Source organism: Vidua macroura, chromosome 1 (genome assembly GCF_024509145.1).
Source record: "Vidua macroura isolate BioBank_ID:100142 chromosome 1, ASM2450914v1, whole genome shotgun sequence".
NCBI classification, from domain to species: Eukaryota; Metazoa; Chordata; class Aves; order Passeriformes; family Viduidae; genus Vidua; species Vidua macroura.
This window is the reverse complement of record NC_071571.1, coordinates 4,413,480-4,440,647: the sequence shown is the minus strand read 5'-3', so window position 1 is coordinate 4,440,647 and position 27,168 is coordinate 4,413,480. Positions and strand designations below refer to the sequence as shown.

The 27,168-nt window shown below is 41.4% G+C and overlaps 1 protein-coding gene across 3 annotated transcripts in view; it reads right to left on the bottom strand.

Moving 5' to 3' along the window:
- CTDSPL (CTD small phosphatase like) overlaps nt 1-27,168 on the bottom strand; it is an 80,374-nt gene that overhangs the window by 30,874 nt on the left and 22,332 nt on the right. For all 3 annotated transcript variants that reach the window (XM_053977153.1, XM_053977162.1, XM_053977172.1), the window contains exon 2: nt 3,584-3,738. In XM_053977153.1, coding sequence (XP_053833128.1) covers nt 3,584-3,738 — 155 coding nt within the window. The remainder of the gene's footprint in view (nt 1-3,583; nt 3,739-27,168) is intronic.

Genomic DNA, 27,168 nt, shown 5'->3' with positions numbered 1-27,168 from the left:
ATTAACTGGAGCCATCTGCCTGATCTGGATCTTGCTGTGAAACAAAAGCAAGGATGACTCCAGTGGAAGTGGGTTGGGAGTGAAATGGCAAAGTGCCCACAGACTTGTCAGAGCTCCCTCACCCACCCCGACTGAAAGCAAACGGAAAAAAGAGTTTGTATCTTGCTTTTCTCTCCTTTCTCTATGTGGACTCCCCCTTCAAGTCTGAATGAATGAAATCTGTATCCACAAACACCTCAAAAATCAGGTAACAAACTTACCCAGAAGAAAAAAACTTACATGCAGAAAATACAAAAATTGAGATTTGAATTTATCCCAAAGAAAACAAAACACAGTTATCTCTCCCAACACTCTAAATAATATAAAAAAAAAAAAAGTGTCTGGAAGGTGTTAGGGAGCTGCCTGATGCAGAGGAGGCAGGAAAAAATTATAAAGGAGTTCATGAGGCTGAATATTTTGTGCTCCCAGTGACACATCTGGCTCAGCATCCAAGCTGCAGGCAGGCTGACATACCCACAGATATCACATCTTACAGTGCATCTTCTGCTGTGCTGAATAGCTGCTGCATTTGGAGGAAAACAAATATGCCACAGTTTCAGTAAATACAAGTTATTATTGAAAAAAATGTTGCATTGAAACTTTAAGAGACAGAATGGACCATTCATTACCAGTATTAGAGTCACACTTGGACAAGCAGCTGCTCTGTGAGTAGAAGGTTTAAAAGAGAACTCAATACTTTAAAGAAGTTTTTGGGCTTCTTTTTTTCCCCACTTACAGAATAGAATTCAGCACTGAAAGGAACTGTTTAATCAAAACCATGCTCAATTTGGTGTTTCTTCCAACCCCATGAAGAAGTGACAGAACACTTGACATGTCAAGCCCCATCAAGTCACATCTGAAGCACTGATTTCATTTTTTTTTCTACTAAAGCCAAATAATACAACAATAAGAACTGTCTCACACATCACAATTACTCTGAAGAAAATTTCAGTGCTGTGTTTTCAACTACTTCATAAAATACCCTTTCCCCACTTTCCCTGCTTTTGAACAGGGCAGCATTTACAAAAATCAAGATTTCTAATTAGAAGGAAGTTGGCTCATCACATCAGCCTTAGAATGTGCCAGAAACAACACAGAACACTGAATTCCAGTGAAACCAGCAGAAGTTTCCCCCATTCCTTTCCTTCCCCTGAAGTCTTTATCACCAGTTTTTATGTACCAACTCCACTGAGCAGCAAAGACATAAGGAAAGTACCTCCGAGCCATTTCATACTCATTTCTAGTGGTAACTGCTTGACATCATTGTGCAATTTTCCTTGTCCATTTTTTAAGGAAAGGGTCACAACACATGAACTGAGTGGGCCCAGCCAGAAGTGAACAGTGATGTGATAAATAATTAATAAAACATAAAAGAGAGAGCAGATTTAACTAAGTGACCATCTGAGCAGCAGCTTAACAGAATTTAAACAATTCCTACCTGGCAGTGAAACTAATGCAAAAAAAGAGCTTTAATGAAACAGCAGAGGAATTTAAGCAGTGGGTTGTCAGGTTTCGTTTTCTTTCCTGACAGGCAATTTTGTCATTCCTGGACATTTCATTTCACCAATTTAGAATCCAAGGCCCACTGGTGCTTCCCCCACCTTACTTATTTTTGTATCTAGACAAGATGCTCGGTGTAACTCCACTAAATTCAAGCAGCCTGCACAGCTCTCCTGGTAAAAATCACCAGTCCAACAGTGTAACAATATTCAAAATATTCTTTTGATTTCCTTAGATTTTCCTACTTATAGTGTGTTAGCACTCAAAATAAAAACAGTACAAACACATATAGAGTTTATTAATCTTTAACACAGCATGTAAAATAGCAATGTCACAGACTTATTTTACCTAAAGAACCACCTGAAAGTTCAGCTATATTGATTTCTTCTAAAAAGATATAAATATCTGAGTGCCTTTCATTCAGCTGAAGAAAACACTCTTTAATTAAATTATCTTCAATATATTCTTTGAATTTTTTTTGATCTTGTACATTTTGATCTGGCCATTTAGAGGAATGCTGTGATTTGTGTCCTGGTCTTGTGTACAAGTATTGTACAACTCCAGAACTGCTCACTGAGGCAGCACAGTGAGGATGAAAACTTCTGTGGGCACCCATGCAATCTCTCAAGGCATAAGACACATTTAGAAAATAATTGTTTTGCAAAATGCAATCTGGACACTACTGACTCCAGACCATTTAAACTCATGTTCTTCTACAGAAAAAACCAAACTTGGTTTTATGTTTTACTTTCTACTGAAGTCCCATTTTCTCTCAGCTGTAGTTCTCTCAGTAGCCTCACTTCTTCCTCCTTTCCATTCTCTAGCCTAGTGGAAAGGAAAATTTAGTAGCTTCCCATCCCTTTTTTTCCTCAGATGAATGTGTGCATACACGTTACACACTCCTCAGCCTTCCCTTCAGCACATCCAGGCTAGATTTCCCTCCTTTCACTCAAAATGTCCTTGGCTAGCAGAAGAAGTCTAAAAATACATGAACAATCCCTCCTCTTGGCAGGATTTTCAGTGCAATTTACCTCTGTGAGAGCAGTTTCAGCAGGAACTGTTACAACTCAGACTTTACCTCCACACTGAAATCTCCATCACTTTCATCTGCTCTCCTTCCCTCTCTCCCACCAAACAGTTCCTTGCTCTTACTCCTGAGCTTTTCAGAATTCAAACACAACCAGCAGAATTCAAGCCAGAATAAAATGGACTGACAAGGGAAGGAAGGAAGCTGCATCAGACATGAAAAATTGTGTGAAAAGCAGAAGAATAAAGAACTCATAGAGACATCTCCATTTCTGCCATTATTCTCCACCATGGATTCACCTGTATTTGCAATCTCAGAGTCCTGGAAACTGTACAGAAAATTTGGCATTCCTATGTTTGCCATATTGAACTGAAATCATTCAGATCATAACACAAATGCTCTCAGTGTTATCAGATTTATAAAGAAGAAATTTGTGTTGCATTGTTTATATTCTATCTGTATTTGCATCTAAAATCTCCATCCATTCATTTGACTCATTAAACAAAACTTATTAACCAGGAAAAATGGCCAAAAGCTGCTATCCCTGGACTCAGCATGCATTGAATGTAAGTGGACTGCTTAGGAAAAAAAGTCTAAATAATAATGGTTCTTTTGGTTTGATTTTATGTCACTGAAAACCCTTTAAAATGATGTTCAGAAGGTTCCACTATGTTCCAGTGGAATTTTAACATTCCTGTAATCAGGAAAGGGAACCAAAGCTGGGGACAACTCAGCCACTGAAATTTTATGAGAAGTCTCAATTTTTTTTAGTGTCTTAGGTTTTAAATGTTGGTTGTTTACAGAATGTAAAGTGCCAACATCCACAACAGAAATATTAGTTTTATATTACAGATGAATACACAGTATTAGCAATCCACCATCAAACCAGTAATTTTTTTTCCTGTACTTCACAGCTGTTCCTCATGAGGGAAATTTGTTAGGACAAACCTTTGGAAGCAGAATTAATCCTTGCTTACAAAACACCCACATGACAGCAAAATAAGACAAAATCCTGACCTTCTGAAGTCCTCCATTCTCCTCCACCAAAGGAGGCAGAGCACTGGTGCTGTTGGTGGATGGTGGCTCGACATTGTAGTCACGAAAGCAGCAGAATAAGGTGCTAAAGATACTTCGACTCCTCTGCTTCTTCAAGCTGATATTACATTGGGACACTGGAAAAAAAAATACACAGCAGAAATATAAATTCATGTGGTACAGACCTGGTTTTCCAGATTACAACACCTGAATTGAAGATGTAGGGTTTCTATACCTCGAAATCTTTATCAAGTCTTGAGATTACTGAGATTTTCCAGCATATTGAGACTGCTTTTCTTAACACATTTTTTCCCTTGCCAGACTCATACAGTGACATCCTGGAACTCTGCATAATCACACTGAGACAACACAGAGAGTTTTCCCAGTAACATCCAAGGTGGATACTGTAATTACACAAAATAACTCGCTGCTAAAATTCATCTCTGGAGCGAGGAAGCAAAGAGATCTAAAAACCAGAGATGCACTGAATGCCTGCTGTAAGGTTTCTACACAACTACACAATCATGTGTGGAACATTTACAAGTCCTGCAAGGGTCAGGAAAATCCCTGAGATATTTCTCAGTTTCCTCTGTTACTGTTTGACAGCATTGCTGGAGGACAGAAGACACAACACAGAGGCTGCAGGAACAAGGGTGGTACTAAAGAAACAGAAGCCTTGGCCTTGACTTTCAACTTGCTTATTGGTCTACCAGGATAAAAAGAACCTTAAAGTGGTAAAAAATTACATACAGCTGAATGAAGGAAAGTGTAGCATTTTTAAAGAATGAAAAATGTAGTTGAAAGCAATAGTTTAGAGAAAAGAAATGCATGTAAGACATCTAGGGATTCCCCTAAGGAAAAAAAAAAAAAAAACTCCTGAATACAAATTAAAATAAAAAAATAATAAAATAGAAGACTTGGAGAAAAGTTTTAGAATGTTTTAAGTAGTACTTGATGTGTTCACCAAATATCTTAATGATCTATTATCATACTTGTTGTTAATGTTTATTTAGAAGGATTTCTTTCCTACTTTGGGTAGGAAATCAACCCCCCATATCCCAAAATTAGAGGGTAAGTGAAATTCTTAGTAAGTCCCATCATTTCCATATTTGCCAAAATACTTTTCCACTTTAAGGCAGTGAGCACTGCCCAGGTTCAGTTATTAATTGCTATTAAGAGCAAAGTGTACCAATATCCAAAAGTAAATGGCTTTTATAGACTTTCACCAATTTAAAAAGTGCTCCCATAACAGGATGAAGTCAGACTGTGCAGAGATTTGTGTGCTTAAGAAAGTGTTTCATTACTTTAAAAAACATCTGTAAACTGAAACCAATCCAGCACCACTTATCAATATTCTAGTCAAACAGAAAACATATGAAGAACTCTGGCCACCAGTGCTACAAGTTACAGTAAAAGACTAATTCTGAAAATGTCATATTCTATTTGCAACAACACAGTTTCAGAAATCCCCAAAGGATACCTGGGCAGTTGGGAAGGACATTTTCAAAGCACTCAGAAAAAATGGTATTGCAAGCACAAGCAAGTTAGCTGCAATATAATCCTGGCAAGGAGAACTCCTTTCCGACATTAAAAATTGAAATATGCTGAAATTAGAACGGGAAGAACAAGGCTGTGTGTCCTACTGCCTGCAGCTACTGCCACAGAAACCTTGCTAATAATTTCTGGTTTGTTTTCAGCCTCTGCTTAAAAATATGAGGGCAAATTATCTCAGTTGAATGCAGGTATCAATTGCAGCAGGGTGCTTAAATTCCTAACTCACCACCTCAGCTGCACAGCAGATCAATGGGAACACCAAAACCACTCCAGAACTAATACTTGTATCATCTCTACTTACTACAGAAAGGGACAATAAATGGTCTAAATAAACATTCAAAAATCTCTAGATAAAAAATACTGATTGGTCCAAACCTTCTAAGAATACTTGGATCAAATCATACATTTGAAATCTGTCCACTCCCTTTCACTTACTTAAACATTTTACTAGGAAAAAAATCCTTCATGCTGGTTTTTAGTCTTGACAATCCTGCCATTCATAGCACAGTTCTGTTTCAAATAGATCTTTCCACTAATTTACATGTTATTTTAACAGGATTTTCTTTAGTAAGTTATTATAGAGGCTTTATAGTGACTTAATAAATGATAATTTTGGATGCAGTAAGGAACAGAAGTTCTCAGGTGGCTTTATGTGCTGTGCTACATTAAAATACAAGCACTGCACACACAGAGAAAATGTTTGCACCCATATCTCATTTTTAGCAACCCTGACAGTGTTGTGCATCATGGAAAATAAAATAGTTCCTCCTTCCTCAGTTACCCTGAGCCACCTGCAATCTGTGTGCTGTTTATTGGATTTGCTTTCCTTGAAGCAGTGACAGCACAAATATAACAACTATAAAGGTGCAAAGAAGCACTGATGTTGAATTATCAACACAAGTTCAGGCATTCTGGATGGCAGCACATTTTAAAGAGAAAAAACTGCTAAGCACAAAACCTGGCAATCCTTAGAAAGTTCATAGGTGAGACCAGGTACCAACAATAATGGAAGGGTAAATTGAGTTATCCAAACTGCAGGTCTGAGCAGCATCCAACATATGGAATTTAAAAAAAAAAAAAAAATTAAGACTTTCTTTTCTCCCCCCTCCATCTGTTAGAAGTTACAGCCTCAGTTTCTGGAGCTGATTTCCTCCCCAGACACTCTGAACCATCACTACCCCACCACACTGAACACCGAGGACACTTCAGTGACGTTTTCCATCTCAAACCCTGCACATGGAACACGTCAACACCATGTCCCAAAAAAGCCCAGGCAGAGCAACCCCACAATCTGAAAATATGTATCTGTGAAAGCAGAGAAGACTGAGAGCAGCAGGTGTCTGCAGGAGGCTTGAAGAAGGATCAGGGTGAGGCTGGAGAGCTGCTCTCGCCTCCCACCACCCCAGGTTCACTCCAAGTGCAGTTTAAGGACCTCCTCACCCGAACACACCAAATGTGTGTGTGAGATAATCCTCAACAAATTCCCCTTTCATGGCTTTGCCCCATCACTTTTGGAACCTACACCAACTTTTAGAGCCCGAAGTATCATCTGGCAGGAAGGTCCACAGCTCAGCCAAGAGCTCAGATGCTTCAGAACTCCGAGCATCCTTGTTTCTTACATTTCTGCAGTCCCTAATTCATATTTTTGAAGCAGGAAGAGAGGGACTGGAAGCACACACAATATCCAGGATGAAAGGAAGCAATTCCACCATGGATTTATATACCCACACAATGCTTTGTTCTCTTGCTTTTCTAATAATTCCTAATATCTTACTTGAGGTTTACAACAATAGAGCATTGGGCTAATGTGATTTTTCAGATCTGATTTATAACACCAAGATGTCTTCATTAGAAGGGATTTCAGGCATCACTGCAAATATAAATCAAGAATTCTCATATCTTTCCATGCAGAAAATGTCACATGTATCTACATTTAATTGCATCTGCTATTTTAAAGGCCAGTCATTCAAAGTCATGCTGCCTTCCTACAACTTTTCATGGTTAAATTTTAAATCTATATACAGATGCACATATAAAGACACACATCTATTTACGTGCACCAACAAATACATAATCTTTTCCCTCACTAACTCTGATCACTTTATTTCCTTTTCCATGTGGTTTAAGGGCACACTGAAGAGCAGAGTGCACAGATCCAGCACTGCTTTACTCCTGGGGGTCTGCAAGAGCCTTCAGTGAAGCACTTGGCCAAATTACCTGAGTTTGTAAAACATTATTTGCAGGCAGGGTCAGAAACAGGAGCGCAGTTCTTCCTGTCCAAAAGGGAAGTAACTCTGGTGCAGACTGCCCCCAGTTTAGGGTCTCACCTGTAATTTCCAGATGCCATTTCTAAGGACAAGCCTCACCCCAGGACCCCTGTGCCACCCACGGTTTGAGGGCATGTTAATCCCTGAAATCTGGAATCCAAAGACAGTCCCAGAACTGTGTTTATGGAAGTCTTCTGGCAAGTCTTAACAAACCCACAGCATTGCTAAGGCTGGGGAGGGGCTCAAGGAAAGATAAAGGCAATTTTTAAAATAAATTACTGCAATCACATAAGCTCAAATGGGAGGTATGGAGCCATACTGGGTGGTTTCCAAGAGAACAGGGAAAAAAAGGCCATAACAAACTCCAAGTAATAACACATCCAGGCAGAATAACTCAAATATTATAACAGAAATTAATACAAGAGGTGCTAATAGAAGTCATCTACAGGATCTTCTCCAAGCTCCTTTCACACACAGGACAGAGGAGGCAGAAGGGCTGTGCTGCTCTCCCACCAGCAGCACAAGTTACACAGCCAAGAAAAAGATTTTCCTCTCATGCACTGTACCCTAAAAAAGTTCAGTTGAGGGCTTCCCCCATCAGATTTTGCTGTAGTGGTGTGAAATTACAAAAGCAGATTCTTGTGCAGCCACAGTACCACAAAGCCACCTCGGGATGACTGGAAGGCTCCAAGCCCACCCCTCTGCAGCCAGGAGTGAGCTAATTACTGCTGAATTTTTCCTAATTAAATGAATGCAATATCCAGTTCTTCCAAATAATATAAACTGGGTAATGAGGAGACTTCCCTGCTCACAGATGAACTCGCTAAATGCAATGACATGAACATCTGGGTATGGTGAGCTCTCACCATAAGTTTGTTTATAACACAGGATGGAAAGAGGCGAGTCAGAATTAAGTGATATTAAACAAAGCCTTTCTTCAAAGCAAGCAGTTTTAAAATCTATACATGATTAGAAATGCCCAATTTCTCCAACTTCTTAAGAGGCTGTATCTGATCTTCTCAGAAAAAAGAAATTTTATATCCAACATGCCTTAAGATAGAAACAGTTAAGTAGAAAATCATCAACTTGCTGACACAGCTCCTCTTTTTGTGATGTGACCAGGACAGAAATTGTTTTACAACACCCGGTGCCAAATCTGCATGTGATGCCCTCATAACTTTGGTTTTAAAATGGCATTTGCAGTTTATCATTGAAAGGTTTCATCTCCTGTGTAAACTTTGCAGCAAATACAGCAATAAAAGCACTGTCACATACCTGAAATAACCACCCACAACTGGTTTAACCTTCAAGCATGTAAAGCCCAAGCAAATTGCTCAGCTTAAATTCAGCATGTGAAACCCCAGAATTACCTTAATTTCAACTGAAACTGGCACTCTTTCTCCCCCCAGCAGCACTATTAAGTAAAAGTAAGGTTTTGGGTTTTCCACTGAAACTATTACTTTGAAGGGAGAGATCCCATACTAGTTTAGTGAAATAAAGAATCTTTCCAAAACATTTGACTCTCCCTCTCCACCAACCTGTTTCCCAGGCATTCCATTAGTAGTTTGCTCTGGATGGAGTTGATGGGCAAGGAAAAAAGCTTGAATACATAAGGCAGGTGGGGACATGAGGGAAAAATTACCAAGTAACTTATTTTTATTTTTGCAATAATTTCTTTAGGTCAGTGCACTTGGATCTGAAAAAAAATGGTAACATGATTTAGGAGCTTTTAGGGAATTGTAGGAAAAAACTGAACATTACTCTTAGTAAATGATTCCATGATGCTTTGGAAAACAAGCTTATGAGTTGCACCTGTATGCTAGGATGAAATAGCTACACAAGAACTGCTTTTCCTGTAACTTATCCTTCTAGCTACTTATTCCAACAGAAGCTATCCAGTGGATATCAGGAAACTACAGTTTCACTTCCATACCTCCCAAAGTCCTCTAAAATACAACTTCACATAATACCTAGGACAAAAATCATCAGGATGGATGTTAATTCATCCATCAATTCAGCTAAAGCTGTATGAAGAAAAAAGAACTCTGCCTAACCAAACAAAGCTTTGGAAACGTTTTTGTCACGGCAGCTTAAAGCTAAAAAACCTCCCTTATTTCACCCTACATAAATTATTTATTACAATCCTCAAATCTGGGTAGATTAAATATCTGCTGTTGGTTATTGGATGCTCATATTTTAAGGATCAAAGGTAGTGAAATTCTGAAGTCACTTTTAAAAGCCACGACGGAGAACTCGGCACTGCTGTCTCTGTAAGGGCTGTGATGCCTCATGAAATGTAGCCAGTAAATGTTAAAAACACAGAAGCCTCTTAAATGACAAGGAGGGATAAGAAACCATGAAAAGGCTCAAAACAGCTCAAGAACCTGATGGATCTCAAGGCAAATTCCAAAACCTTAAAGCTGTTGCTGCACTTCAGCCTTCACACTGTGGTTTGGCTGGACACATATATATGATGGTATAACCTCCATATATGTGTCAGCTTCTCATATAAGCCATGATTTAAACATCTTTTGCAGTATTCCACAAGTGAGGAGAGCTGCTACTAGGCAAGATCATGTAAAAATAAATTCATCTGTCAGAGCCCAACTCTGGCATTTATTCAGCCCTAAAACTGAAGGCAGATCCACTGCTTCAGGGGTATCCACATTTCAGAGCGAAGCTCAAAAGTTAAATACTGCTTTAAGAACCCAATTAACCTGCTGAACCATGTTCTAAGCAAAATACCTACAAATTCAAATTAAACAGGGCAGATTTTGGCTGCCTCCTCCCCTTCTCGAGGGCCTGACAAGCTGACAGGGCTACACTGAGACCACTTCCAATTCTGAGAAGCAGCACATGTAGATCTGTATCTCCAAAGGACTGAAAAGCAGGGCTCCTGTAATCCAGGAAGGAACTAATTAACAAGCAGCACTTTCATTCTTGTGCCTGTATTGCTTGCCACTGAAACAGCCACTGGGATCAGAAGATGGAGGATACAAAGGAGAAGTTAGGAGATGCTCAGCTCCAGGAACTCCCCCAGCAAGAGGAGCCAGGGAGCTGCTGTACCTTTGCCTTTCACATAAATACCAGCAGTTTTTAAAGAGGAGCTGAATGTGCCCATCCTTGCCTGTGCTCTCCTTGGAGCAGCCAGGATGGATGTGCCCCATTCTTCAAGGATTACCTGTGCATATCTCCTTTTCACACAGGGCTGAGAAACTACTGAATACACTAAAAAAGGTGCTACAAGGATATACATCAATTTTTAAAGCACACATACACAATTCACAGTAAAATCTTTTCCTAGTATTTGTTCTTTTTTTTTTTTTTTGAGAAGAGTGATAGCACTTCATAACTTCCAGAGCAGCCTGTGAACATACATGCTCAAAATATACATATGCTTAAAAAAAAGTAAATTATTAAATAAAGTAAGTAAATAAGTAAGTAGCCACGCCCCACAATCACCCTTCCATCAGCTGATAGTCTGAAAAATGTAAAAAGGACCAGAACCACTGAAGAAAAAAAAAAAAAAAAGATGAAAAATTAAAAGAAGTAACACATTCATCTGACACTACACTACACTCATTTCACACTACACTCAAGGCCAGGTTTGCAGCACTGGAGTTCAGTGCTAGCTGGCAAAAGTGATTCAATTCCAAGTTTTTTGCCTTGAAATCTTTCACTCCTGAAACAAAATTCATGTAGTGTTGAAGTGATGCCTTAAACCAGTTTAAGGGCCAAGTAAAACACAGCAAATAATGAGAAAGTAGCTGCAGTGCCACAAGATTGCCATGGTTTGTAACTGGGTGGTAAACCAAGCTAACTGAAGTATGCAAGCAGTGCTATGGAGATGTATTATGATACAAAATAAACAGAACTTTCTGCAGTGGCATTATGGAGCCATTTCCCTGTCCCTGTAGCACTTCAAGTGTTTTGTCTCAGCCCAGTAATTTATAAATATTACAGAGCAACAGCCACAGACTGATACATTTACAGCACCAGCACACCATGACAGTTCCCTCTAAAAATTGTATTTTTTCTGAAAAACAGAGCATTTTGGCCTCTGTGGTGTTTCTTTGCTGCTTGAGCAAGGCTGGAGCTGCTGGATCTGGATATTTTCCCAGCGCCGAGGTTTGGAGCGGCAGTTGAACAGGAAATACTGCGCAGTCTGTGCATGCATTACATTCCTGTCCCGCCCCGAGCAGCCGCCAACAAACAAACCTTTCTTCTAGTAAAAGAGAGAGACAAAAAAAACATACACTGCACAAAGTTCACCAGCAGATGTGGCCTGTGAATCCAACCCAGCCTTTTCTGCTGATAAAAAGAATTCGATGTATTTGCAATGTTGGTGTAACGTCACGGTTTGGTGGAGCTGGATCAGCAAAGACTTGGCAGCTTAAAGCTGCAAAATCTGCAGTGCTGAGTTCCCTGAGCTGCTGCACCCACGGCAGAGGCTTTCTCTTGAGGAGGGTTTGCCAAATATAAGTAGCAGCTTACAATTAAAAGGATTGTTTTATTTTCCATTTTACTCAGCACTTAAGTTTGTTTTCTGCCGTCAGCAACACACAGCACCCAGATCAGATGTTTGCGTATCTCAACTCGATTTCGAATCACTCCAAGGTTGGCCTGTTTGAAAAAAAATCTGGAAAATATTTAATAATGATTTGTTAAATACTTGGGAAGGAAGACAAAGAAGAAACAAACAAATGGGAACAGGAGCAGCACATGGGATCAGAATGGTGTTTGTCAGTCAGGGCTGATCCCCTCTGGCACGGGGAGAGGATCCAAGTGGGAAGGGCAGGGAAGCGAATGTAAACAAGCACGTGTTTATAGAGCAGAAATATGTACAGCATCCGCTCTGCTGCGGCCTCTGCTTACGTGGGACACGCTGGGAAAGGCAGGGAAGAACAATCTGCTCCATCCCCAGCAGCCCAAACCCAGGGAAAAAGCAGAACAGCAACGGGCGGCACCTGGAGCCGTCACACAGCCCAGGCAGTAACTGCTACCCCACACGTTCATTTAACTCACAGCTGGCATCATCGCATTAATAATAATAATATTAAAAAAAGTCTTGGAACTGATGCTGATTGGACAAAAAGGGCTAAACCAGCTAAAGAAAAGCCCTTTGGGAGAGTGTTTTCTTACTGCACCGGGTATGAACAGACAGAAGGATGGACACACACAGCCTCTGCAGCCCCAGGCCACATCTTCCTGAAGAATTTATGCCATGAAATTAGTATGAAGTTGCTGAAGAGCTGCAAAAACCTCTTTTTCTGTGCTCCACACTGTGTAAAACACCAAGTTACCCATCTAGCCACACAGCTTTTACCCAATCATTGATTTTTGAAGAGAAAGAGAGATCCAAACCTAAAAAATATTGCTGGATGTGGTACCTATAATCAGCTCATTTCCTTATCAAATCAGTTCAGTTTAATAAACTGGTCTTTATAAGGGTTTTAATAGGGTTTTCTTCCTCCCCAGTGACCAAAATTCAGAGCCTGGGGGTTGTGAAATTAAGCAGAGCTTCTTCCTGCCTCCTGCCACACACAGGCTGACTCAAATTTAAGTGACAGTTTTAGTTCTTTTATTTGACTTGAAAAGTGTAAGACAAGTGGTTCACCAAACACAAAGGTCGAAGAAATCCCTCTGCTCTCTCCCCCAAAAAATACCATTACACCTCCAACCAAAGCCGTATCAAAACCTTGCTCATCTGAGGAGAATAAGCTTAATTTAATTTTCCTAAATATAGCCCAAAGATGTTCCCATAGAGACAGCAACATTCTATATGGTACTTTTTGCAGCAAATACTTCAGCAAGACATCAAATCCAAAGCATTAGTCTATTTTTGCAAGCTTTCTCCTCTCTTTCCTAGGAACAGCTCTTCTCTAACAAATTCATCTTGCAAAAATATGTTAAAGGGTGCTCCTCTGCAAAGAAAAGTTTTGTTTCCCCATTTTGCCTTATGAATTTTTCATTCTCTCCTGGGGATATTTTCGGGCCAGGCTACAAGTCTAATTCCTGCCAGGGAAATTCACTCATCCAAAGTTTGCTCCCCAAAAGACACATCCCTAATAGCAAAAAATCAAACTGGGACATCTTTTCTGCAGTTCCTTTGACTTCTCTTTCTAAACCCCATTTATTTCTCCCAATTCACTCAATCCACTGGTATGTTGTGGATATTGAGTGCAGGACTCATAAAACATTCACCCTGTGAGAAAATACACATCTAAAACGATGCTGCTTCTGGTGACATGTTCTACAGAACCAAAGGCATTTACATCATGCAAGTTCTGGAAAAGATTCTTGATGGAGCAGGGAACAATGTGTGACCATGTATGAAATATTTACCTTGATTCTTTGGAAGAAAAATAGAGGTGGCTTAGCTTCAAAAAGACACTGATTTAAACAGAGATGTAGATTTATTTGGTGTCATTACTGTTTTTCCCCATTCCTCCATGCCCCTCCTCAAATTTCTCTGTATTATGAAAACCAAAGAAGAATCCCACTTGGAAGAGGAAACTTTCTCTGACTTCAGTCATTAATAGAATCTGAAAGTAACAGCTGTTTCTAACAACTAAAAATGCCCTTAAAATCAATTTACAGGCATCATACAGCAAGTATAACTTAGCAGGTTACTTGAATCGAACCCTTCTGGGAGCAACATAAAACCATCAGGTTTTGATTCTAAACTTATTTGTTGCAGGGATTTCTCAAGAAGAGGTCTGGGTTACACTGGAGAGTATCTGCTGGGATGGAATCTCACTTGGAGAAATTGTTGCCAAGGTTGCCAAACTTCTCCAGCTTTAGCTTTCAGGAAGCAGATTTTACCCTGTCTTGGATTACTCTTCATAAATTCTTTTTTGAAGATAATTACAATATTTATAGATATGTAATACAAATGCCTATTAGAGAGAGAAAAATGAAATTTTATTTGTTGCCTCCTTCTTCAAGCTGTTGAATCCACCCTCACCAGTTAAGCTGGAAAGGATTTTGATCAATTTACGTTTTCAGTAAAACCTACACATCTTCTGTAACTATTTTAGATCTAAAGTAATTACAATATCAACCACTGTGGGTTTTCAGTTCAATTGAAGTGTCACCTGCAGAACAGCAGCTCTGCCAGGTATCTCTGACAAAAAATTGAAGCTGTAACAGAGCATCTATTGTTACACACTAAGTAAAGAAGTAAGGAAAAAATCCCCACACAGAAGCACATTGCAAAGTCTCATTAATAATTTGCTAAAATATCTTGCATTGCCCTGGTGCTGCATATCTCCTTCACTTTTCAAACTCTTTTTTTTTTTTTTTAATATTAACCGTGTTTTCAACTAATCCCAAGAAATAAGCTGGAAAATATTCAACCCTAGCTCTTCTGACCTTGTACTTTGGATTCATGAGTATTTTATCCATTCAGCATTCCCAGACCATTAAAAGCAGCACATTCCCACCTGGAAATATGATATTTAGAAAGCTAAAACTAGATTAAGAATGAAACAAAAGATACAGGAAACTGCAAGCTTTGTATGATAAAGTGACTACAGTTTTGACAAGAAATAAAAGCAGTGAAACTTGATGAACTTCCAGCAATTCCCTTCTAGAACAAAGCCACAGTTCACTGCCTGTTGAGAAATTCAGCTAATAAGAAAAATTATTTTCAAAAAAAATTTTTAAGAGGAGGGGATTTTTTAAAAAGCATTTTGGTGTCTTAAACAAGCACTCAGATGCCTCCACCACGCTGACAATTCAGCTGCAGGTTGGAACAGCTGCAGGCATGTTTAACTGCCTCTCTTCTGACCTATTTGAAATACCCTAAACTTTGTACTAAAGGAATGCACAAGATTTAATGCCCATGTTTCAACTCCTGACAATCCTGTAGCACCGAGAGCAGCCCACTTGCTATTTCACAGAGGAGGCATGAGAAAGTATGAATAACTGAGTGCTGTATAACTGAGGATATTAAATAACCAGTGTCTTCAGGACTACAAGTTTAGAAACTTTAAAAATAAACTGTTTCCTTAATGATATTAGAGGAAAAAAAACCCAACAAAACCAGCACAGTGATTTTTTGCTTTCACTGGAGCAAAAATGATAATTGTAACTATGTTGATTCATTCTACAAACCCCACTCCTGTTATCCCCAAACAAAGGCCACTCATTGACCTTATCAAAGGTAGACTAAAAGGAACTAAAAAAATTGCACCTGGCCCCATTCACAAGGCTGAAACTCTTCCCCTGCTTACTTCTTCAGCATGTGCTTTTGTGCTAATTTTAAGAGAATCCAGGCATGAAGCAAGAGAAATTAATCTAATTCTGCATCTTGTCCAAGCAGCCTCTCTTAGCCTACATTCCTGCTCAAGCTGTTTATGCAGAACACTACAGATCAGCTGGTCTCTGCCCAATCTGGCAAGAAACCCCTGCTGTATTCCTCCAGCACTGATGCAGAGGCAAGGGTGAGCTGTGTATTTAGTACATAATGATGCAATACTATCCCCACTGCAATGCTGCTTGGCACGGAAGACCCAGATTTTCACCATTTGCATTAAACACATCATAGAAGCCTAGAATGGTTTGGGGCTGGAAGGGGCCTGGAAGATCAGCTGGTTCCACAAGGGACACCTTCCACTATGCCAGGCTGCTCCTAGCCCTGTCCAAACTGGCCTTGGACACATCCAGGGATGGGGTGAGAGATCTTACAGCCCTGTTGTTCTCAGAGGTAAAGGAAGCCCATTTCATCTCCTAGGGAGGCAGGGGCCCTGCCTTACCACCAGCACTTTCAGTAGCAGAGGTCCCACTTTGGCTCAGGGCAGAGCAGCAGCCCATGAGCTCAGGCAGGAGCCCTGAGCAGGTGATGGATCCAGCACTTTTCCTGCACTTCGCTCAGGTGGGAAAGCCCAGGCATGAGGACCCATAAATGCTGGATCACATGAAGTCTGTACTTACAGAAATACCCAAGCACTCAGAGAGCCATGCTGAGCTCTTGCTGCTCCTCCTCTCCCAGCAGGTGAAAGCTCCAAGGCGAGGGAGCCCAGCCAGCGCTGACACCAGCATCGCTCCTCTTCTGCCACTTCCAGCTCCCTGTGCTGCTCTCACCACCCCAGCCCGTGCCCCTCTGCAGTCCAGGTGTCTGCACTGACCCCACACACAGGTGTTCACACAGCAACCCCCTGGCATGTGGGCTGGAACTCAGGCTGAGGGAAACAGGGGTACAAACCCAACAATTTCTAATTGAAAGCCCTCCGGGTGCCTCCAGGAGCCCCCCAGCTGTGTGCAGCAAAGCTGCACTGAGAAAAGCAGTGCCTAAGACGGTCACACCTGCACAGCTGGGTGTGTTGTTTATCCTGATAGCTTTAAAAATCCCTTTTGGCACAAACAGTAAGTATTATGTTCTGTACCATACCACAGCACAAGCAATTTGAAAGGCTTTTTTCTGGCTGCTGGCTGAGCGCTATCAGTTTGGGCAGAGCCCACTTGGCTCCTTCTGCCCAGCCCCAGCACATTCAATGAATTACTCAAATCTAAACAGATTCTGCATTTGAATTGCTCTCCCAAAGCTCTACAGAGCTGCAGCAGGAAAGCTCTGTATGCTCTGGCATGCCTGCTGCAAAGCAAGATAAATATCTGGCACCTCTCCCGCTCCTACATAACCAGAACGAGGACAAATAGCTGCATTATTGGCTTCATTAGGGCCCTAGATCTTATTTCTCCTGGTGACATAGAAAAACATGACAAGGGAGACACTGGAAAAGGCTGCCCAAGGAAGCAGTGAATGCCCCATCCCTGGAAGTGCCCAAGGCCCTGGAAGTGTTGGATGGGACCTGGAGCCCTGGAAGGTGGAAGGTGTCCCTGCGTGGCACAGGAGGTGGAACTGGGTGATCTTTAGTGTCCCTTCCAACCCAAACCATTCTGGGATTCTGTGAAATCCATGACCCAACAGCATTTTCCCAGACCAAAATCTATCAAATACCAAGAGTACAAATCTGGATGTAACTCTGCAGTACTGCAGGGACAGTCTCATTTCTGCTGAAGAACTGTACTCATGAGCAGAAATCAAGGCCTGAGTCCCCTCCCACGCAAAGAATTCCAGCCCTACAAAGAAAACCAAAGTAAGGTCCAGTGTGTTTGAGACAGTCACTGCCAAAAACCTCCTGCCAAGAGCCAGCCAGCTGGTGGGGGGAAGTCTCTGGGTAGTAATGGGTCTTGACACTGAAAAAAAAATTGGTTTGTTTTCTTGTTTTAACTGCATCATTATAGCTCCCAAGTAGTTTCTGCGAATATTCTCCTCACCCTCCAGGCAGCTCGGCCACCAGCCCAGCTGACCACAGAAGAGCTCACAAAGCCAAGCTGATAAGCACTTGTAGGGCACAATGCATCTCATTTGCCTACACCAGAACCCACCCTAAAAATGCCAATATTGTTTTTCTTCTCTCCCCTGGGAACCCCTGATGAACAGCTCAGCTGTTTATATTGCAAACATTTACAGTTAAGGGAAAGATCACCATCCCCCAAATCACTGCTTCAGTCCTTCCTGTAAGTCACTGCAGTTGGTCAAGACCAGGAACAGTCCAGCAAAACTTGCTTATCTTAAAAATGCTGCAAAATAACCCCTTCATTTAATCCTCCTGCTTCTGTGCTCAGTGCTACTATTTCCTGACCACTCCACACTACTGATCTGCACATCCAAAATGGAAAACATTGTTCATAAGGAAAATAGAACACAGAACTAGGGCTTACTTAACATGAGGTTCCTCAGCAAGGCTGACCTGGGAGCTCTGGACACTCAGCAGAGTTCCCTGCACCTCTCAGGTGCTGCTTCCAGGATTCCTGAGGAACCCTGTGAGCTCTCCATGAGGTGCTGCAAGAAAAACGCCACCATACAGAAAATTCTGATGGCAGAACATTTAATGGAGGACTGTTTGCTCCAAGTATTTTGTGTACCAGCTGAAAGACCACAACACAATTCCCAAGGGAGAGAGCTTACACAAACAGGGCAAAGCTTCTGGATGGGCTTTCACAGCAGTTTTTTTTTTAACACTCTTCCTTCCTCCTTTCACCCAGAGGTGAAAGTGGAAAGTTTTCTCAGGCAGAGGATGCCTTGGCCACTGAGCACTTAAGCAAACACATTATCCACAAAACTTGTTTTTTTTTCCCCTTTCTCATTTTAGGAAATTCAATTGTTCAGAGGCCTTATTGAATCAGCTGGTGCACACCTACAGCTGAGCCCAAGCACTGAGGAGGCTGTTTCAGCCCAGCCTTTAATGAAGGATGAGCTCCATTTCCAAACACCTGTGACAAGCCACATGCCAAAACATGCTTCCAGCACCACCTGATAACACCACGAGGTGATTGCAACACTCCTGGGATGTTTGTACCTGCTCTCTGGGCACAGGTTTTAAGTTTCCCACCACTACCCTGCATCTTCTCTTCAATCCCGAAGATTATTGTATTCAGGGTTAACATTAAAAAATGACAATTTCTATAAAACTGAGACCATCCTCCTGTTCTTTTGCTTATGGTACTCCTGTATCAGCTTGTAATTTACATCACTGAAAGTTTCACAGCAAATATTGAAGGAATGTGGCTCCAAGTATGTATCAAACAGGTATTTTCTCTTGCAACCCCAAGCTTTGGACACTCCCATCAAAAGGAAAGACAATTCACAAGTTCCAAGTAAAGCCAGAAGGTATTAACTGTTCCAAATGACATCTGGGGACGTGGAATTGAGGCTTCCTAAACTCTGGATCAAGTGGTAAAAAGACAACACTGCAGTGTACTTCTTAATAGGGTGTATGTTCTTATTCCCTGCAAAGCACAGGGAATAAGGTCAGCCCCACCCATGAAAACAGTTCAAGTCCAAAGAGAACCTTGATCCACTTTTCTGCTCCATTCCAAATTTCCATTTTTTGGACCAGCAGCTCCCAAGTCTTTGTGCAACAGTTCCTTGTTCAAAAATTTTTAAACCCAGTGTAAAAACCAACTGCAGAACATTTTCTGCTTCAGTTTTATTCTTAGGTAAGGCACACACACAGCCTTTCAGTAGGACTTTGGGGCTGAATATGTATTAAAAATTGAGAGGTGCTCATATAATTTAATAGTAGGTTCTAGAGGAGCATTTAGCTTCTAACATCCTAACTTCACTCCCTTATCACACAGAGCAAATATTCCTGCTTTATCCGATGTCTAGAAATAACATTAACCGTATCTAGGAAATCCTGCTGGATGACATCTTAGCATTAAAATAACAATTTAAGTTAGGCCTTCCATAAGATATACTTGTGGTGTTTTGATATTACTAATTAATGATATTTTTCTTATTCACAAACTAATTGTTGTATAAAATTCTAACAAGGCAATGGGAAAAAAATATCTCTAGAGCTGCTTAAACATGCACCTTGGTTGTTTTTTTTTTTTCCTGGAGTCATCTCAGGCAACTAAACCAAGCATGATCTAGGAATGAGAAAGTACAGAGGAAAAAGAACACCAAAAATTATGTCACTTGGCTTATACTTCTTATTTATAGTTATACCACAGCAGGAAATATAATTACAAACATCAGTTTGCACTGGATATAAAATATTCCATATTGAAAAGATGCAAAGTATTACATAAGACTATATAGTTTCTCCAAATTCCAAAGCTCACACACATTTTTCCTGCCTTAACAACCCAAAAGTACACACAGATCTGCAGGAATACATGGTGTGCACATACACACATCTGCAAAAGCCAGCTTGAAAGTGGCACAAGTAACAAAAATATGTAGCCCAGCCCTGTATCCAAACCAGAGGCAATAATTCTTAGACATGGAGTTTAAAGCAACTTCAGTAAACAATCACTCCGTCATTCTAAAAAGCACATTCTAACTGGAATTACCCTGACTTATTTTAGAAATTGAATTCCTGTAGTGTTGTATGAATTATTCAATGATTGTATCAGCTTATTTTCAACCAAATTCTGTTTCCCTGAGGAAATTCCAGCATTGGAAATTACATGCACCACACCAATATTAGCAAGAGCTAGAATCCTTTACATTTTTTCTTTTTTCTATACAGACAATGTATTCTTCAAGCTCATTTCCACCAAGGGGAAGAAAAAAAAAAAGCTTTCAGCTTGGCTCTCCTCATGAATAATACATTAAAAATTTAATATTAGAGCACAAATCTTCTTTTTAAGCCTCCAGAAGCAGTACTATATTTGCCCTATTACTTTGAAAAGATTCATGTACATATTTAAGTAAGAGTAAATCATAAGCTCCTGTTCTCCATAATTAAGCTGCAACAAAATATTTCACCATTTATCAGCCCAATTCTGAAACAATTCTGTAAAGCTTTGTAACTGTCATTAAAAAAGATAATCCCTTACCATATCCACAAAAAGGAGTGTAAGACATTTTGTTCCATAGCTCAGTGTTACAATCTGAAGTGGAACAGATTTTTTCCAGCCATTCACAAAACCCCGTTTTTTTTACACGGAGGAAGATCCTGATTTCAAGGAAGCATCTACAGTCCACGTTACTAACAGCAGATGTAAATAAAACCCAAACCCACAAGAAAAAACAGCTGCAAACATGATGTAAGAGAGGAGAGGGAGGGAAACAAGTGCCTGGTGAAAGGATGAAAACTTCTAGGAAGAGGAGAGTCCTTCTAAGAACAGCAACCGCATCGATCCCGTGCCACTTGTTTGAGCCCTGACTCCGCAGGCTGAGGGCTCTGCCACAGCCTCGGGCTCCCAGCCCTTCTCAGGCTTGTACAAAAATAAACAAAAATAAACACACTGTGGAGCACGAACCCAGATGTTTCAGGGATCAGAAAGCAGGAGTCCAATCGTGCTGCGAAAGGAAAAGTATTTTGAAACGTTCGCGTCTGGCGCGTCGGGAGGCGGCACCGCCGCGGCTCAGCTCCCTGGAGGCTTCAAGCATCTTCTCCAGGAAGTCAGCAGCAAGTTCATGACACTCTGAGGAACTGGACAAGGTGTCCTCTGAGAAAGAGCACACACGCTGCACTCTGCAGCACAAAGGACAAATTTAACCAGCAGAAACTTTGCTTTCACCGTTTAGGGCTGGGCCACCAGTGCAGCCTCAGCACAGAGCGGGACTAAGGGCTGGATTCAATGGTCTTAAAGGTTTGTTCCAGCCTAAATGATTCTAGGGTTTCCATGCATTGCCTGGTGGAAGCATGAGTCAAATGGGAGAGAAGAAATGGCACAAGAGTTGTTTTTATTAAGGTGACTGGAAAAAGTGTTACGAACTTGACTGTGTGGCTGCAACTACAGATTTCAGCCAACCATCACCTTCTCCCAACACACTTTCAAAATAACTTCAAATTTCTCTTTAAGGAATCATGTTCTACATGAGTTGGGATACTCTGCTCATTACTACAGCAAAACAGTAGGAAACAAAGTTTTCTTCTTCACCTAACTGATCACAGTTTTTAAAATTATCATTAGTGACTGGCATTCAAAGATTTCACTCTGGGTTGGACTTCTAGGAGGCTCTTCACATTCCCCCCCCCAAAAAGCAGATTTAAGGTGCAAGACATGGGGATCAGAGACTCTCTCATGCCTCTTCTGCAGAGAATTATCTACAGGCACGGTTTGTTGATCTGTTCCCAGATCAGATTGTGGAAGTGAGCTGTAAACCCTGTCACAAACACATTTCTAACCCAGCTTTCAAAGGGAAGTGAATTCCAAGCAAGGCTTTGAATCAGCACCATGAAGTTGCTTGGTTTTGCAGTGTCCTCCTAAAAAACCTCCTACAAACCTGTGTCTCTTCCACTAAAGACCTGTAAATTTCCTGTGTTACTTTTTGCCCCACAAACTTCTGCTTTCCACCTTCTCTACCATAATCTTAAATACAAAATCCATAAGGAGCTCTTGCACCTAAACCTTCTCAGAAACGAGCTCCTATTGCCTCCTGAGCTGTTAAACCCACGAGGAGCTCCCTCAGCCAGCTCCTGTGCTCAGCTTTGCACTGCCAGTGACTGTCCCAAAGGTCCCTGGTGTCCCAGAGCAGGAAGTGCCCCCAGGAGCAGCTGGCAAGCAGCGCCCTGATCCACACGGCCCATGTTTGTCCATTACCCTTTTCCTTTTGGCTGCTGCCTCGGCTTCGTGAGCTCCTCTCCCCTTATACAGGAAGCTGGGGCCTCAAACTTAATCCTGCACATTCAGTTCTCTGCTCTTCCAGCTACCACTACAAATGTCCTCTCCCACAAAAAAAAAAAAAAAGCAGCACAGAAAGCTCTCGCAATCCAATCTTTGCTAAAATTCTCCACGGTGAGATTATTTCTCTTTTTTTTCTTTTTTTTTTTTTTTTTGCCTTAGGAAAAAACTGAAGGAAAGATTAACAAATTCCTGCAGCTGAACAAACACACTGAACATTATTCATCAAGACAGAAAGCAGATAAATCTAGGAGGTACAAACTTTGCAACACCACTACGACCAGCAAATCTAGAATGTCCCAAGATCTTTATTCACAGGTTTCAGTGTTACTCAGCAGGCACTTTCACTCTGTGGGGCTGGGGAAGCAGCAGCAACAGCACTTGTGGGAGATGGGGAGGAAGATGGAGAAGATGTGGTTGAAAGAAGATTGAGCTTGGCCACAGCAGTCTGGGAACCCAAAGCATCAAATCAAGGAAGCAAAATGAGGAAGGAGTCATCTACAACTCTAATTCATCTCCTTTTTCTCTGAAAGCTGTTGAGTTTCTTTGCCTGCTCGCTCCAAGCCAGCCTCTGGACTGTACCATCAGCCCCTTCCATCCTGAGAACAGTTTCCTTCTCAGCCTAAAAGGGTGAACCTTCTTCTCCTGTCTCTTGGCCATTACAACACTGCCAGGCTCACCCCAGTATGTTCCAGGAGGGAAAAACCACGCAAGTATCATATACTGAAACACAATGTTTTGTAATGTTATTTGTGTGTGTCCCCTCCCAGCAGCTTCCTCAATTCCTTCTTCCTGAACCCCATAGCCTAAAATAGAGTAAAAAAGCCTTCCTGTCATCCTTTCCAATTATTCTGGTGCTTCCTCAATTACTGACTGAGGGTAAAACTCATACACCACACATAAAGACATCTGCAATTTGCTTAAATGCATCCATGGCACTTTGGAAGGGCAGGGTTGCCTGGATCCCAGACTCACCCTTCCTTCAGCTGGGATCAGCACAACTCCACCACAACTTTTACAGGCTTTACACTAAATAATTTTACAACATTTAAGATGTACAGCAGCAAACTGCTGTTTACTGTTTTATCAAGAGCCTCATCCAAAGGAGCTGATGCCTCTTTGATGCCTGTGATTGGCTGAGGAACAGCAGCTACTCATGGAAATACCAGGGGATGTGCAAAGGGCACCACAAATCAAGGGTGCCTTAAAATGGAGGTATTCTGCAAAAAACATTTCATATGATGACTAAGAGAAAACATGCTTTCTGAAAAGGGACTTTCTGAACAGGCACTGCTTAAAGCACCAGCTGAAGGGATTTATTCCAGATGGCCTGAAGTGCTGATTCAAGGTGCTTCCCATGGTAGGAATGAACCTGATGCTTTTAAACCCCTCACTCTTTATTTTATGTTCAACTACAGATGTAATGGGTAATAATGGAATAGCAAGAAGATATGGGAATAAAGGAAAAGCAGTGACTATATCTGGATTAACAATGTGCAGAGTTCACCACACCAACACGCCTTCTCTGCATGAAAATCTGTGTGCCACTATCACACTGCTGTGATTTCTACTGGCAAGCCCAGTGCTGAAATGCTGTGGTCACAGCAGTCACAGAAACCAGGGGCAGATATGTAAATAAATAAATAAAAATCAGGATACCCCTTTACAGGACAAAAAGAAGAAATTCTCAATTTGTTCAGCTTTTTATTGCAGGTCAGATTTTCTACTCTGCTTTCTCCCAGCTCCTTGGAAAGCTCTCAACTCCGAATCCAGAGGACAAAGCTTTACACAGCAGCTCAGAGAAGAAGTCTTTCCAAAACAGGGTACAGCAGGACAATTTCACCAATCCTACAAATCAGCTGTCACGCTGGAATGTGTAAACAGACATATATCTCTTTTTGTTTTTTAATTATTGCTACATGTCAGATCTGACTACTACAAATACCTCAGGATTTTCTAAGGTCTAGTAATGCTACCAGTTGTATTGCTGTTCTCAGTTTTTGCAGTGATTTATTCCACAAAAACTTGAAATAATCTGATTAAGTAGTACGAAAAACACGTGATTTATGTTTTGCTCCTCCAGTCCCTTTCTATTTTTAGTGGAAACACCCAGCATGGTTCAGATTTTAGTACCTGCAGATTCAGAGTCTGCTCCACTGCACCAGCCAGGTCATCAGTGAGTGACCAGACCTGGACACTCCCACCTGCCACATCTCTCTAAAGGCTATTGATACATCTGCAAACATTTCTGCACCCCTTTTACAGCAGCTTGTATGCAGAACACCATTTTTCCAGTTTATTCTTAAAAAGCTTCTTTTCAGCTCATGGCAGTTGACTCCTTTTTCCTCCCCATGTTACCACGTTACAGAATTAAGTTCAGTCTCTGTTGCGTGGTTTATTTTTGAAAAGAAAAATCTGCTGGGTATTATTGGCTTCCTTGGTGTTTTGCAGTATTTCTCGAGTTTCCATGCTCCTTTCTGAAAAGTGAAATTGGAAATTATGAATAAGGCAGTCTAAGCACTATTTTAGTTCTCACAGGGTTTTTTTAGATGCTTATTTACTCTTCCCAAGGTGTCAAAGGTAACAGCTCACAGTTCTGAAGTTGTACAGTTTCACACCAGCCACTAGGCATCCAGTGATTTAATTTACCATCTGCTCCCAATTAAAGTCATAGCCAAAGACTGATACAAGCTTCCCTCCCCCCAGTCTAATACAATATTTTAGTGTCAGAAGTTAGTGCCTTCCCTTTCCTGCTAAGCACCAAACCAAATCCTTTGTCTTCTTTTCATTACTACAATACTTTGCCAATCCTTTGCCTTCTCCACAGCCACTGCCAGGTGCATGTTCTGGCAAGCAAAAGACAGAGAACATAAAAAAGTTATTAAGAAAAAATTAAAAACAACATCCAAAAATATCAGGGAAGCAAAAATATTCTTACTCAAACCATCCCTACTGGAAACTAGGGCAGACTTTTTGCAGGCTTCCTTCCTTCCTCTTGCATTGGAAAAACTTATCAAGTTAGGGAACTACTATATTTTCTATGCTTCATTTGAACTGGCACAGCCTGTGCCCATCTCCACAATAAAAAAACTGTTAAACTGCTACATCATCTTAAATCCAATTTTCCTTTCAGGTTTGCATCTGAAGGAACTGAGTCATGTCTCCAGCTTCTCAGAGCTTGCTGAAGCTTGCCACCCTGCAGCTCACTGATTTTCATGTTTTTTTTCCTCATTCTCCCTCTGAACCTGTGGTAAATGTCACCATTTCAGGCATCCTTTCTGAGCCACCTCCCACTTCTGTCCTGTGGTGCCTCCTTACCTGTGATGCCTTTAGGGATCTCTCTCAGCTGCCCTTCCTGCATCAAAGCCTGCTGGAATATGAGAAGGATGTGCTGGGAATCATGCCCTGCTGTACTCCTTTCCCAAGTGTCTATTGCAAAAAAAAAAATCACTTTCCCAGCACCCTTGTGGTTGGGATCTTTGCAGCACTCACCTGTTGGAATGGAAGCCCCTCAGGGCACAGGCCTAGAGGGAAATCCAGGCACAGGGATTGAACTGAAACCCCTGGAGAAACTGAGATGTATGAAGCCACAAAGTGAAACAGAAATATAGATTTAGAATACAGATTTTTAGCTTTTAGTAGAAACTTATACTAAGTGCCTTGAGTGTCTAAAAAGCTGCAGCAGAGAGCAGAGGCCTTTGTGCCCTCAGGCACAACTCTACCATAGCAGTGGTATTTCCATAAGGTTGCCCTGCCCCAAACAAAATGTGAACTCTCACCCACCACAGGGCACCCACCAAGGGCAGGTATTTGAGTGAGGTTTGTAAGGTTTTCCAAGGAAAACTCTCCACTGCAATGTGGCTGTAGTGACACCAGCAGTGCTCATTTTACAGCCTTTTCTGCTGGGACACACAAGCTTTCATGAAACTTGTCCACTGCTGCAGCTTTCTGGTGCTACCATTTATTTGTCAGTTTTGTTATTTCTAACATTTCGTCTCAATCTTCCTTTCTTGACAGCCCCAAAAATGAAACTCAAATATTAATTACCGTGTCACAGAGACCCTTCACAGGGTTGCTGGGTGCCCCAGCACTCAACAAGGGCATAATCCTGAAGGTGAGCAAGGACAGAATTAGGGCACATTGCTATGATGTCCCACAGCACAGGGCAGCAGCCTTCAAACAGCAAATGCAGATGTCTCTGATGTGCCCTGGATCCTCATCACTGCTCCTCTCCATACCAAGCACATCTTGGTGTCCTTCAGCACGTGCATGAGTCTGAACACAGACCATGGACAAGTCTCTTCCAGCATCTCCAAAGTCCTCATGTGGCTTAAACAACAGCCACAGCTTAAGAAGGGCAAGGACCTGCTGGAATAAGTCCAGAAGAGGCAGAAAGATGCTCCAAGGGATGGAACCAGGCTGGGAGAGCTGGAAGTGCTCACCTGGAGAAGAGAAGGCTCCAGGGAGAGCTCAGATCCCCTTCCAGTGCCTGAAGGGGCTCCCAGAGAGCTGGAGAGGGACTTGGTACAAAGGATGGAGGGACAGGACACAGGGTACGGCTTTACACTGCTAGAGGGCAGGGTTAGATGGGATATT